Source organism: Lynx canadensis, chromosome D3, assembly GCF_007474595.2.
Source record: "Lynx canadensis isolate LIC74 chromosome D3, mLynCan4.pri.v2, whole genome shotgun sequence".
NCBI lineage: Eukaryota > Metazoa > Chordata > Mammalia > Carnivora > Felidae > Lynx > Lynx canadensis.
The window spans coordinates 59786336-59800323 of record NC_044314.2 but is presented as its reverse complement, the minus strand read 5'-3'; the positions used below and the strand labels follow the sequence as shown (position 1 = coordinate 59800323).

Sequence of the window (13988 nt, the reverse complement as noted above, 5' to 3'; positions counted from 1 at the left end):
TGCTCACAGCTCAGAGCCTGGAGCCTGCTTCAGACTCTGTGTCTCCCTGTCTCTCTGCCCCTCCCCTGCTCTCTCAAAAATAAATAAACATTAAAAAAAATTTTTTTTAAAGTACATCACAGAGAAGAATAAAAAGAATTTCCTCTATAAAACTGTCCCCGATCTATGGAAGTGCCTATGTCGGGAGACAACTCCCACGGATCTCTACCGTTGTCCACATTGTGCAAGCAGAGGCACAGTCTTTTTTCCAGACTGTGTTTTCAAGGATGTTTGTATAGCAAATAGCCTTGGAGGGGAGAAATAAGGTCTCCCTCTGGAGCGAAGCACAGACATGCTTACCGCCTATTATGAAAGATCCTATCTGTACACTTGGATCTGTACACTTGGGGGTCCTCTCTTGTGACTCAACCTACTGCATGTAGGGCGTCATCTGACCCTCTTCACGTTACACTACAGGACTAGTGCTCGGAGAACCAACAAATTGATAATATTCCAACAACTGCTACTTTCCCCATGTTTGATCCGGGAGTCGTGTGTCCTCTACCAGCATCCATAAACCAGGCACAGCTAACTTCTTAGCTTGCTGTCACAGGTCTTGACGCATATATTTGTGAACGTGTTTCTCTAAGCCATTTTTAAGTTGCAAAAGGCAGTGGATTTTCTCACCTACCCCACTCCAACCACTGGCCTATCAACCAACCGCTGGAGCTTCTCCACTTACAAGTGATAGAGACAATCGCTCCTGTCCTCATCAATCCTTGCTAAAATATAGAAACACACATTTCCCTTGAAGACAAAATAAAACCTTTGCTCTCCGCAAAGAGCATGATACGTTCAGGGAGAAAAATCAGCGAGGCCAAGTTCTAAGAGAATGAAAAACCAAGCACCTGCAAAACGGCCCAGCCAAGCACATCTGGCAAAAGCGTCTGTAGGGAAGGGGAAAATGGAATAGGAAAATGCTCCCATAGTCCAAGGTTGGGGTCTCAGAAGTGAATAATCCACCTCCCCTCCCCAAGCATAAGAATGACATTTGATTAATCCAGAAAAGAAAATCAATCTGCCCCACGGACTGCATGGACAGCTGTGCTGTGTGAGCAGACAGTGTTTCCAGGTTTATTGGCAGGGTACCTAGAGCAGGACCTCTGGGGATTTGTCCATCTCAAAATAAAGCTGGCATGATTTGCAGAGTAATGCTCTTGGAGATGAAGTTGATGGTTTTAGGCTGCAGCCTAAGAGGACGGTTGGCTAGGAGAAAAGAATTATTAACAGGGACAGCGAGGCAGGACACATTGCCTAAAAGTCCCTGCATTTCCTTCAAAGTCTTTACAGTTGGGATTGATTCTCACTGGCTGGGATGCAAACTGCTTTCAGATTCTGCAGATCTGGATACTTGGAAACTCCCTGCCCCGGCTAAAAGCCATGTTGCACCAGCTTGCAGGCTCAGGCACAAAGTGACCTCTCCAAGTGCTTTTGAAGGGAAGAAATGTGAAAGAGAAGAACATACGGGAACTTACCCAATGGTCGGGCTGATGTTGTGGTCAAAGTGATCCTGTACAAATCGACACACAATGCTTGATTTCCCAACCCCGGTGTCCTGGAAAAGAATGAGGACAGAGCCATGAAGACCAAGGATATCAGTTCTAACCTAGTATAATACACATAGAACCAGAGGGCAGGAAAGGCTATTTCTGGTTGGTGGGAGTAGGGGAGGATACTCTCCTCTGTTTCTTACCAGTATTCTCCATAATGAACCTGTATTGCTTTCATAGAAAGAAAAGAAGTATGGTAAAAATAAGCTTTAGAAACACGTCCCCTAGGTTAATAATTAACCTAGAATTGGCATGGTTATAATATATGTATTTCCAGAAATTTGAACATGTTTGAAAGGGCCTGGAGAAGTATGGTAAACACAACGCATTGTTTTGGTAGAGATAGAACTGATTTTGTTCGAAACCTTAACACTCGAAAACTATGTAATCTATTTTTCTGGGTATCACCCTGTAAGACCTATGAATGCTAATTTCTGCATTTCTAGCACTTTTTCTTCAGAATCTGATGGCTGCATAGTAACCTCCAATTTTGGTTAATTATATAAAGGTCTCATCTCAGTGCTTTCCCTGTTAAATAATTCTTTAAAGCTGATTAGGATAGAGGTCTATTATATACTGGAAATGGAACACATGCATTTATATCCACTCCCTCCAAAACCCTTGTCAAATGGTTTAAGGAATAAAAGGTACAAATTCACAAGGTCAAACAAATCTGGAGACGAGACAACACCAAACAAGTGACGTCAACCAAAAGCACGTGGCCAAGTGGTCACTGCGAAAGAAGCAGCTGGAGCCCTCAGGGCCACCAGGGAGGAGAGCCACTGAGAAGCAAGACAATTCATGCCACAGAATCCCTGAAGGAATCAGGAACTGGAGGACAAGGCTGAAAACAGCATCAGCTGAAAGGCTGCACAGAAACATACCCTTGGTGCCCCTGGCCACAAAACCAGAAGCCAGACCCTCCTGAACCCCAGGAGGAGGTGGGAGCTGGGTCTCCAGGAAATCTGTATCAGACAGGGCTGGGCTTGGGAGCTTGCGACCCCCGTTGCCCTTTGTGAGCCCAGACAGAAGAGGTGAGGAGTCCCCTCCGGGTAAGAGGAAAATCCTACAGATCCTGATACTTGGAGCCACCCAACTAAAAGCCATGTTGCACCAGACTACAAACCCCAGTGGAAACAGACTTTCAGCGCACATTTTAATCTTTTAAAATAAACGCTCAGCTAAGAAAGACCAGATGTTTATACCCACACAAAAAAAGAGTAGGATACTATTTCAGAAGATTATTCAGAGAGTAAGACTGACCTTAGAGATTAACAATACAATGGTAGAAGTGGAAATTTCAAAGGAAGAGGTATCAGGTAAAATCCGAGATTGCCCAGAAGTAGAACATACTAGAACAAAAGCAACTGCCTCAGCTGCAGGTCACTGCCTCTTCCAAGAGGGGTGGCAAGGCACAAAGACGCCAGATTCACAGACTACTGACACAGAGAAGGCCTCCTCAACACGTTGCTTATCTGAAAGATCATGGGGACATTTTGAGGTCTATAAGTGAACGGGCAACAAGACATAGCCCAAGAAGAACAAATAGCGGTATGGTTCTCCTCTATTAAAGGTGTACATTTGAAAGCCTAAAGATCCAAGAGGAAATGCTGAAACTTGGGAAAACGTGCTTTTCCTTACACTGTGATGTGAAGTGAGATCTGAAATACCAGCTGGAAAGCTGAGTTATTTTTATTCCTCACCCCCCGTGCTTAGGGGACAATTCCAGCCAACACAGAGCAAGAGGGGCCCCAGCTTGTGACACTCATCAGAAGATCACTGTCCCAAAGGTTGTCCTATCCCGTGAGAGTGGCCTTCACTGGTTATGAGCCATACTGAAAAAAAGCCCCAAAGCCGCTTCTCAGCAGCATGCACAGCGAGCGCAGAGTTGAGGTGGTGACAGAATTAAAACATCAGCTCCTCGGATTCCAGATCAATATGCCGCTGCTATTTCTGAGCTGAGCCTTCCGCATGGATTCCGGCTAACATGCCTCACAGTTCCCCAAAAACCCACAACTCCACTCAGTTGTTTTCATCTCCGTTGCTTTTAACCACCCTCTGCCCCACCCCCCTGCCCCGTGGAGGAGGGGATCTTGCAGTCCCTTCGGCCCATGCAACCCCAGAGAAACTGAAAAGCCAGGGGCGGTGCTGCCCTGCCCTTGAAGTCTCACGAGGCGAACTGCTCTCTGCAAACAGCCAGGTAGATGGCTACCGCTGACCACGCTGATCTGTATTTTTACATATTTTATGTCCCCAAGCTCACAGTCGGAACTCCTCCACCCCGCAGAGGACAGGTCTCGGGTTTATTATCTCACAAGGAATGCCAAAGGATTCATCTCTGCCGTCTGTGCACCCCACCCATGGTGGGGAGGCAGATTGATGCGAGCACCTGTCCCCTCCCTCTCTAGCATCTCTCGATCACAGTGTAGGAATCCTCTTTCTCCGGCTCTTCGCTGGTCCTCCCACAGCCGGGAGAGGTGCCTGGCGGAGGGGGTACCCGCACACCCAGGTGCGCAGCACTGCTCTGCCCCGGGCTCAGGAGACAAATCCGCCCCTCCCGAGTTTTGCCCCGATTAGGCCTTCTTTGGTGTCCTTTTGGCTTACCCCCAAGCTCACCCTGCTTCCAAGCTGAGAAAAACCACCCCTCTGGAATACCTCCAGTTTACGCGGGCCCCCAGAGGCCCTACCCCCTGTAACCACCGTGGCACTTACTCTCTGTGACTGGCCCTCGGCCTAGAGGGCTTTGGCGAGACTGTGCATGTCACAGTGAGGACTCTGCTCTAGAAAGCCCGTTTTGAGTGTCGGCCCTTTCACTTTACCCAAGGGCCCTGCTCAAAACAACCAGCTCCAGATCCCCAACAGCCCCCATGATCCTGCAAGGCGAACCCTCAAAATGCCCTTGAGGATGAAAAAACTCAAAAGCCATCTGGAAATGATTCCTTTCAACTCATCCTCTTCTACTGATAACTCGGGCTTAAAATACCAGCTTTTCTGAAGAGTTAAAGCAGCAAGCCTGCTCAAATTCAGATTGAATAGTTCATTTTCCAGCCAAACACACTCAGTGTTTCTTTTCTTTTTACAAACTCACTCTCAAAATTTCCCTCGACAGGAAAAATAAAAGGACAAAAGGATAGGCAAGGTTTTAGTCGGTCTCAGAAAAGGCGGTGTTCTTACAAAGAACTGCTTCAAGTAATCTTCTGTGGCCAGTGGCTTTGTGACGCTCCAGAAGTGGCCAGCTGTTCCCCAGCTGGCCACCAGGGGAAGGCCCTGCTCCAGGTTTGCTGAGGGAGCCTGCCGCCGGGAGACAGGGCCGTGTCATGAATCACTGGGCTTTGGGAGTTCCTTTTCCTGCAGGAACCTCGCTGGCACGGTGACACACAACCGCAAGAGGAAAACGCCAGTGAGTCATGACTGTCGCGTGGGATAACATAAAGGTTTAAAGCAGGAAAAGCGGAAAGAATACCAGGGGAAGAAGGGCATCTGAAGAGAGAGAGGATGAGAGAGGGGGACCACGGCTGCCCACCATTCTCCAAAGGCTACTTTATTTTTAGTGGACTTACACGGACGGAAGGAAACTTATCTCTGCCGATATTTTTCCATTTCGTAAGACTATGAGACTAGCATAGTCCATCTTGTCCAGTCTCTTAGGTTTGCAAAAGAGGAAGCTGTGTGACTTCCTCAGAGTCACACAGCTGGCTGGTCGAGTCAGAACCTAATTTTCTGAGCTCCAGTGAAATCCCCCTGAGGCTCTTACCAGGTTCAAATCAACCTCCCTGACAAATGTAAGTTTCTTCCCCACAAAGTCCATTTTCTAGAACTCGCAAGGAGGACTCGTATTACTGCCTTTCACTGTAGCATTGTGTGTCCCTCCAAATAAACCTGCTGGGGTTTTTACCTGTAATGAAAGGCGGACATACCACCAGCTACTGAAGAAGCACTAGAATAAAACCAGTCCTGATTCCACAAACCAGGAATAAGGTTTAGTAGAATCCTCCCTTGGGGGTAATCAGTGTTTTGTTGTACTCTCGTTTGTGCGGTTGATATCAGACATAGGCTGAGGCCTAGCGATGGGTTCCATCTTCTTAAAAGGGAAATGCATCCCTTAAAAGATATTTTCTGGGGCTAATAATGCAATCCCCTGAGAACCACCACTTACTCTAACATGACAGTCTCTGCTGTTCGAACGGTCACATTTATTAATCACACGTAAATCTGTAGTTATGAAATCACCAACCACAAACTTGCAGCTGCTATCACGTAAAACACGAGGCATCCATTTGCTTCACTCCCGGACTATTGCAACAGGCTTCAAGGAAGCATTCCTACGTCTCCAGAAAAAGAAGGGAAGGTTCGAGGCAACGTTAGCACCACCGCTAATCCTGCCCTAATGGAAGACATCACTAATCAGTTGAGGACATGTTATTTTATCGAACCTGAAAAAGGCCTCCAAATCTCTTCAGCCCAGCTCTGCAGGCAGTCCGTAGGACTCAAACAAGGTGTGTTTCCAGAACAAATGGCCATCCGCTACCGTTGCCCTTCTCTTCCCAACAGTCAACATGCTCCTACGTTCTCCTCCTCTCCAAACTCACTAAGCACTGTCCTGTGGGTGTTTTAGATGTCTTTATGAGTTGGAAGGTTTTTTTTTTTTTTTGGAAATTAAGAAGGAGCGCACATTGGTGACAGCATTATAAGCCAACATGCCTTCTATGGAAAGGAAATGAGAGACAATACCAAGAATCACAGACCCAGGAATTCCATTCCTAAGAAGATAGTTAAAAGAAGAAAAAAATAAATAAACACAAAAATTTCACTGAAATATTATTTATAAAAATCAGAAATGGCCCCAAAAACACACTCTAAGTTAAATAACTTGTGGTATAGACAGCAATCTCTTAAGCTTTAATTTCACACCTACCAAAATGTCAAAGGGGCAGAATATGATTTGTCCATAATGTGAACTCTGGAAATGATCCTTTCAGCACCTGTCTCTAGGGTTTAGAGAGAACCCACATGGCAAGGGGTTTTTTTTGCATTTATTTATTTGTTTTATTCAGTCATCCATTTATTTAAGTGTTTGGCCTTTGAGCCTTGCACACTTCTAAAAAATCCTGAGTGTCTTACACATTGATAGGGAGCTAAATTAGGATTTTAGGAGGACCGTGGAGGCCAGCCAGATTTGATGCATGGAGAGAAACAAAATAAAGAGAGAGGCACAGGGAGAACCGTGGGATGGTAAATGGCTTGACCTTTTGACCCCAAAGGTAAGCGAAGTCAAAAGCATCGTAGAGACCGACCCAGGGGAGCAAAGGTCTCTTCAGGGACACTGGACACACCTCCCTGAGTGCCTGAGATGGCCTTGTGGAGACAAACCACAGGAAGATGCAGAGAGTAGCCACTAGTGATTTGGGGTAGTGTTACATGCTTATTACTTCCACTTTGGGGCAGATGGGGGAGGAAGCGTGTGTTGCCGACACTGAAGAGAGGAGGTCATGGAGGAGAGAACGTCCATTTCCTGCGACTATAGGGCGCCCGGCCCACGGCCTCACCAGCACGCCCCGTGTCAGCCGGTCAGGTCCCCACTATCCCGGCCAGGGCTCCCCGATGGCACCACCTGTCCTTCCCATGGCCCAAAACGCCAGATCCACCCAGAACAGAGAACAGGAGCTGACACAAAGGAATACACCCCTGTCAAGCATATCGCAACCCGCGCAACTCCACAGTCTGCACCTAATTCCAAAGAAACCCCACGGAAAGGCCATACAAATTCCATACGAACCCACCAAGTTTGTTTTTTTTTTTTTAAAGCTTTGGCTAAGGCGGAAAGGATACACACCCCCATTCCACTCCTCTGCGTGTCAGAGGTTTATGTCAGAGCAACCTGCAGAAGACCCAATCACACACACCCCTTACAACAGAGGTCACTGCTTCTGTGGAACCTGAATTGGCCAGCCTAAGGACTCAAGCCCAAAACACTGCACATCACCCCCGGAGCATCCTGTAAGCTCCCTGGAGATCTCCCGTGCATCCCTTCAGTTCTGTCCCTACGACGCCAGTTCTGTCCCTACAACACTCTTTCCACGGGAGAACTGAAGTACCTTGTTCCTGGATGACATTTAAAGCTTTATTGGGATTACAGATTTAATGGGCCTGTTTGCCCCGGAGCCCTAAATCTCTTTGGCACCGAAAAGAAAAGGGTTCAATATTTGTAAATCACAGTAATCACTACCAAAAAAAAAAAAGTGCCATAAAAGCAAAAACAAACAAATAAATAAAATAAAAATCATTAAACTCAAGTCTATAATATGCTTGTTTTATTACCACACATTCTACAAGATGTCCTTTGGTGGTGTGAGACCTCTGTCCAAGCAGAGTAAATCTCAGCCTTTACGCTACGTTCTAGGAAACAAGTGAATTAGCAATGCAAGAAAATTCAACTACAGGCATTCCACTGTATTTAGGAAAGAATACCATACAATTATTTGATGAAAATACAATACAAATTAAAAACCCCTAAGCATTCCCACAAATAACTTTGCCGTACCTTCGGTCACAGTTATTTTGAAACATGTCAGTGATTTGTGTTACAACAAACATCTCGAAATCCATTTACAAAGAGAACCTAATTACATGTATGACAAAAGGAAATCTTTCATATTGAAAGAAGTCAGTTCTGTCCTGAGTCTGAGAGTCACTAAACTATCTTCTCTACCTACCTCATGGGGACAAAAATGCTTATGGACATAATGTTAAGCATGTAAATAGCGCTAAGTGAATTTATGCATTTAGATCAATGCCCCGTGGGCACTAATGAACCTAGCTTGGAAATGTCCACAGTTTTCTAGATGTATACGAGAATAATGGAAAGTATACATACAGAGAATAAGATGTCATTGCTTGGGATACAAAAAGTGACCAGAAGAGATGTTAAAAATATCCTCTTAGATAACAGAAAGAAATAAGCAGGAATGAGGAGCATGAAGCCCACAAGAAGGAGATAATGAGATGGTTCAATAGGGAACAGAGACACGCATATTCACTTACTCTATCTCCCCGGGTCCTCACAACAGCCCTTTGTAAAGCAGAGGACAGCTGGCATTGTCCACACTTCTCATGTAAGGAAACCATGGTCTAAAAGGTTAGGGGTGGGGCACCTGGGTGGCTCAGCTGGTTAAGTGTCCGACTCTTGGTTTTGGTTCAGGTCATGATCTCACAGTTTGTGAGCTCCAGCCCCAAGTCGGGCTCTGCGCCGACAGTGTGGAGTCTGCTTGGGATTCTCTCTCTTTCCCTCTGTCTCTCCCCCTCCCCTGCTTGTGCTCTCTTATCTCTCAAAATAAATAAATTTTTAAAAAATAGAATACTAAAAGGTTAGGGGAATTGCCTGCGGTCCTACGACTAGTAAAAGCATCATCAAGGTTCAGACACCCCTTCCCCACTTCCAGGGCTGTATTCGCTGACCAAACCATGTCTCTCCAGAAGCCGTGCATCCATCAGTCTATTCACTGCCTGTGTGGTCAGCAATATGCCAGGATGGGAGATGGAAAGATCAAGCCCAACTCCTACAGCCAGGACACTCACATTCAGGCTTAAACTTTACAACGGAATCAAAGACAGGAGGTTAGAGTGACCAGACCAAGGTCATTGTCCAGGCCACCCCCAATACATGACTGATGACTGATGGCTACGTTCCAAGACTGTATTTGCTGGCTAATCATTTGGAAGTCAGACAGCATTCTTCCGTGGAAGTAATGCTGTAAATAAATAAAGATTACTTCCCAAACTCACCACTGAACTCTACACGGCGGAAGAAACCGTTGTCTGTTTATATCTATAGGATAACTTATTGTTTCCACAGGAAAACTTACTCTAATTTCAAGCTGGGGATTTCAAACAGTGGCAAGTAGACACCCAGGCTTTCAGTGCAAGCAGAATGCCCTGGGAGACTAAGGAGATCTTGTTGAACAAATGGTCTAGTGGATTTGGACGCCAGCAATACTCCCTAGAGCACAAATCTTTCATGGGAGCAGGAGTGAGCAAAATAGTAATATGGGCAATAAGAAAAGCTGACATTTACTGAGCACATAGAGAGCTCCAGGCACCAAGCTAGGCATTTCATATGGAAGGTATCAGCTCAAGTATTGCTTCCGCTCTACTATATCTCTGCTATCCTTCTGGGATTCCAGTTGTGCCTATACTAAACTTTTCACCTTATCATACATATCTCTTACATTCTTTTCTTTTCTTTCCCATCTTTTTGTCGGAGTATCAGTTTGGAGATCTTCTGATCTAATTTCTAGTTCTTTCTACAGATGCAGCTAACATGGTGGTGATCCCATTAATCGCTTTCCCAATATCAATTACTGTATTTTTTTTTTTAACTAGTCTTCACACCCAGGAGCCCAACATGAGGCTTGAGCTCACGACCCTGAGCTCAAGACCCGAGCTGAGGTCAAGAGTCAGACACTTAACTGACTGAGCCACCAAGGAGCCCCAATTTATTATATTTTTTTCTTTCGTAAAATTTTCCTTTTTATAAAGTTTTCAATTCCTTGCTCGAAATCATGACTTTTATTTCCTTGAACACATTAAACATATTTATATTTTACATATTTTAAAGCCCATGTCTGATAATTCTATAATCTACATCCTCTGTGGGTCGGTTTCTACTGTCTGTGGAAAGGTTAAACTGCCTTGTCCCTTCATAGCTCTGGTCACGTTTGATTAAGTCTTAGCATCCTCATTTCAGAGGAGGAAATCACAACAATTTGTCCAAGGACATGGGTGTCGAGGCTAAGACTCCATCCCAGATCTTCTGTGACTCTTAGATAACTGTCTAAATAGAAGAGATGGCCATGTTTCTGGGACATCATACACTCCAAAGAAACTAATGCTAGTGTGAAACTATTTATAATATTTAAAAATATTGTCCTCTTTCCACTTTTTTTTAAAGTTTATTTATTTACTTAGAGAGAAAGAGAGAGAGAGAATGGGGGAGGGGCAAAGAGAGAGAAAGAGAGAGAGAGAGAGAGAGAGAGAGAGAGAAAGAGAGAGAGAGAGAATCCCAAACAGGCTCCATGCTATCAGCACAGAACCCAACTCTGGGCTCAGTCTCACCACTGTGAGATCATGACCCAAGCCAAAAATCAAGCATCAGACACTTAACCGACTGAGCCAACCAAATGATTTGAGAGGTGGCAGATCCGGTGGGCTCTGAAGTTTAGAAATCGGTCAGGCATGGGTGCTCTGGCCCCAACAGTAGAGTGTCTTCTTGGCCCTGCTGGTGTAAGAAGAATGTTGTAGAAGTTCCATGGAAGCCAGAGTCAGTGACACACTGGGAGTGAGGAAAGATGAGCACCAGAGGCTCCATCCCTCTCCTCCCCTGGCTCTTAAAGAAATCCTCTCAGGGGCGCCTGCGTGGCTCAGTCGGTTGAGCGTCCGACTTCAGCTCAGGTCACGATCTCGAGGTCCGTGAGTTCGAGCCCCGCGTCGGGCTCTGGGCTGATGGCTCAGAGCCTGGAGCCTGCTTCCAATTCTGTGTCTCCCTCTCTCTCTGCCCCTCCCTCATTCATGCTCTGTCTCTCTCTGTCCCCAAAATAAATAAACGTTAAAAAAAAAATTTTTTTTTAATAAAAAAAATTAAAAAAAAGAAATCCTCTCAGATCACCACCTCTCCTCTCGCCTTACTTTACAGATAAGTGAATGAGCGAAAAGAAGAAGGAAGACAATTTTTAAAAGGGGAAGGGCAAGTTCCATAGTTCCTTCACTTCCGTTATTCTTACAACAGCCCCCGCTGCTTCTTAGCATTTTTGAGAAAGCAGTTTGTCCCAATGTACAAACTCTGTGCAGCTAAGCAGAAATTTCAGTGTATCTAATGAGTCTTAGAAGGTGTGATCTTAACTGTTTAAAAAAAAAAAATTAACACTTTTTTTTTTTTTTTTTTTTACTTATATCATACTTCCTGCCAAAGGAACTAACTGTCCTCTGGCCACCTTTCCTTCCTCACAAGCAACATATGTGTGGGCTCTCAGTTGGGCAAGATGGGTCACTCAACAAATGACAGAGACATAGGCTTCCCTCCTCCCAGGGAGAAAATCCACTCATTTCATAAAATATCTAGCCTTGCATCCCGCCAGAAACCAGCGAGGGAGCCTGGAGGACCCGTAGAACTGTGCCCAGATCCCTGACCCACAAAACTGTGAGACAATTAAGTGCGTGTTGTCTTAAGCTGTCAGATTCTGGTGCAACTTGTTACACAGCAATGGATAACTAAAAGAGATGTAGCAGACAATGTGTATTAAGCACTGACTCTGAACAAATTTTATTTAACCCATGCAACAACCCTAATGAAGTAGAGTTAGGCCTACTTTGCAGAGCAGGAAATGAAAGTTAAGGGCAGATCAGGAGTATGAGAAGTTGGCCCCCAAGGGATGATGACGGCAGAGCTGTGTGGGACTCACGAGGCTCTGCCCCAAGAGCAGTGATTCTGAGTACTCCTCCAGGAAACTGCTCTCAGGGCCACAAGAAAGGAAAAATATTACATTGCTTAAACTGACAAAACCTGTTTTAGAGTGATTTAAGCACTGAGGATAACCCCAAAGTCAGCCAATGAAGTTATGGTGGACACAGGGCTACAATGTAAAGCAATAATTCAATCTCAAGGGTAAACCTCTGGGGGAAAGATCACAGCATGCAAGATCAGAGAGCAGAGAAGTGGGGACTTCAGAATTTGCTTTCAAGATCTCATTAGAGACATTTCACAGTTGTTTGGAGAAACCACTCACACAGCTCCCTGTGAAGGGTTGCCTCATTTTATTAAGCATCTTTTCATCTCATTAGAAACCTTCTCCTTCATTTGGTATCACTTCCACCTAGTGAGTCAACAGGGAATCCAACACCAGTGGGAGGAGGCAGAGACTGTTTCAGTTCCTCTCCTCCTCCTCCTCCATCCACACACCCTTACTTGGTCCTTAGGAGCCATGACAAGACATTGCGGAATGTTCTCCCACCCAGCAGATGGACCATGGCCTGGATGGTTCATGCTCTGTGGGAAGCCCGAGGGAGGAAGGACACATCCGGGAGCTCATTTCCTCACCTCTGTGCTTTAGATAATCCGCACCTTAGGTTGATGCTTCCCCTTTCTAACCACCGCCTCCCCCCTCTAGCCAGGGGGGCTCAGACGCAGACACAATCCTAATAACAGACATGTCAACACATCAAAGCCACAACACGCAAAGACCATCATCTCCACTCCTGTCACCCTTCTATAGGATGATTCATGGGTGTCAGCCACCTGGCATCCTCAAAATCACACGTTACCTTTGTGGGTAGGTAAGGTTCTCTGGTGAGAAGGTCCCTCATCAGATTCTGTCACTTATGACCTAAATATTTGTAAGATCTGCTGAATCCATACGCCCTCTGACTCCCTTCCCTTCTGAATACTGAGCAACAGGCTAGCCACCACCACCACCCCCACCCCCCAATCTCTGAACGTCTGTGTTTAAGGCAACACTGAGGCCAACCCCTAGAAAGGACAAAGTTACCACTGCCGGTTTATCTCTAATCCGCACACTGCTTGACCTCAAAGATTGTGAGTTCTGCTTAATCTTCTCCTGCCCCACTTCCTGTCCCCATCTACCAAGGCTATCTGGCAAACCCTGAAGATGTTAGAAGTTACACGACCTGAGGTCCTGCCCTCTGTACTGCACTTTCAGAGTGAGGGCCTAGTAGCAGGGGGTCATCTGGCCACACCCACAGGGGGACGGGTGAATCATCAATACCCACACATGCTCGCATGCATAATGCTTGCACGCACAGCTCAGAACTTGGAATCGGGAAGGCCAGCCACTTATCCCCGTATGACATTGGGAAGGGAAGAAATGGTGACTGCTGATCAGTCCCAGCAAGGTCATATGTCCCAACCCCCACGGAACTCCTGTACCAGTGAAGAACAGACACATAAACTGGACAGTGTCATATACCGTGATAAGTGCCATGACGGGGAAACAAAAGGACATCGAACCCACATTTGAGAGATCAGGGAAGGCTTTGTGGAGGCAGGGACATTAAATCTGAAACCAAAAGGAGGCATTAGCCAGGCAAGGTAGGGAATAGGACCGGAAAACAGAGGAAGGGAGGTGGGGGAGCTGGATTCTAGCAACAGGAACAGAGCATGGGGAGAAAACAGTCTGTCCAAGAATTCAATTTAGTGGACGTTTGAGGTTTTTTTCTTCTGGGAGGCAAAGATCCAACGCCCCCCCCCAAGAATATACGGATGGAGGGCCCGGGGACTGGCAGATGCCCTTTCTGCCCCTCCTCTGGCCTCTCCTGTTGATCCACTGGCTTAAAGAAGCTCTCAAATCCAGGGGCTCTATCTCCCTACTTCTGCTATTCTCACACGTTTCC

The 13988-nt window shown here is 45.9% G+C and overlaps 1 protein-coding gene across 1 annotated transcript in view; it reads right to left on the bottom strand.

The window, feature by feature from the left end:
- Positions 1–13988, bottom strand: part of RAB31 (RAB31, member RAS oncogene family) — a 131921-nt gene that overhangs the window by 72000 nt on the left and 45933 nt on the right. Inside the window, 1 exon segment of the mRNA XM_032595386.1 lies at positions 1511–1594. Within this exon segment, the coding sequence (XP_032451277.1) occupies positions 1511–1594 (84 nt within the window).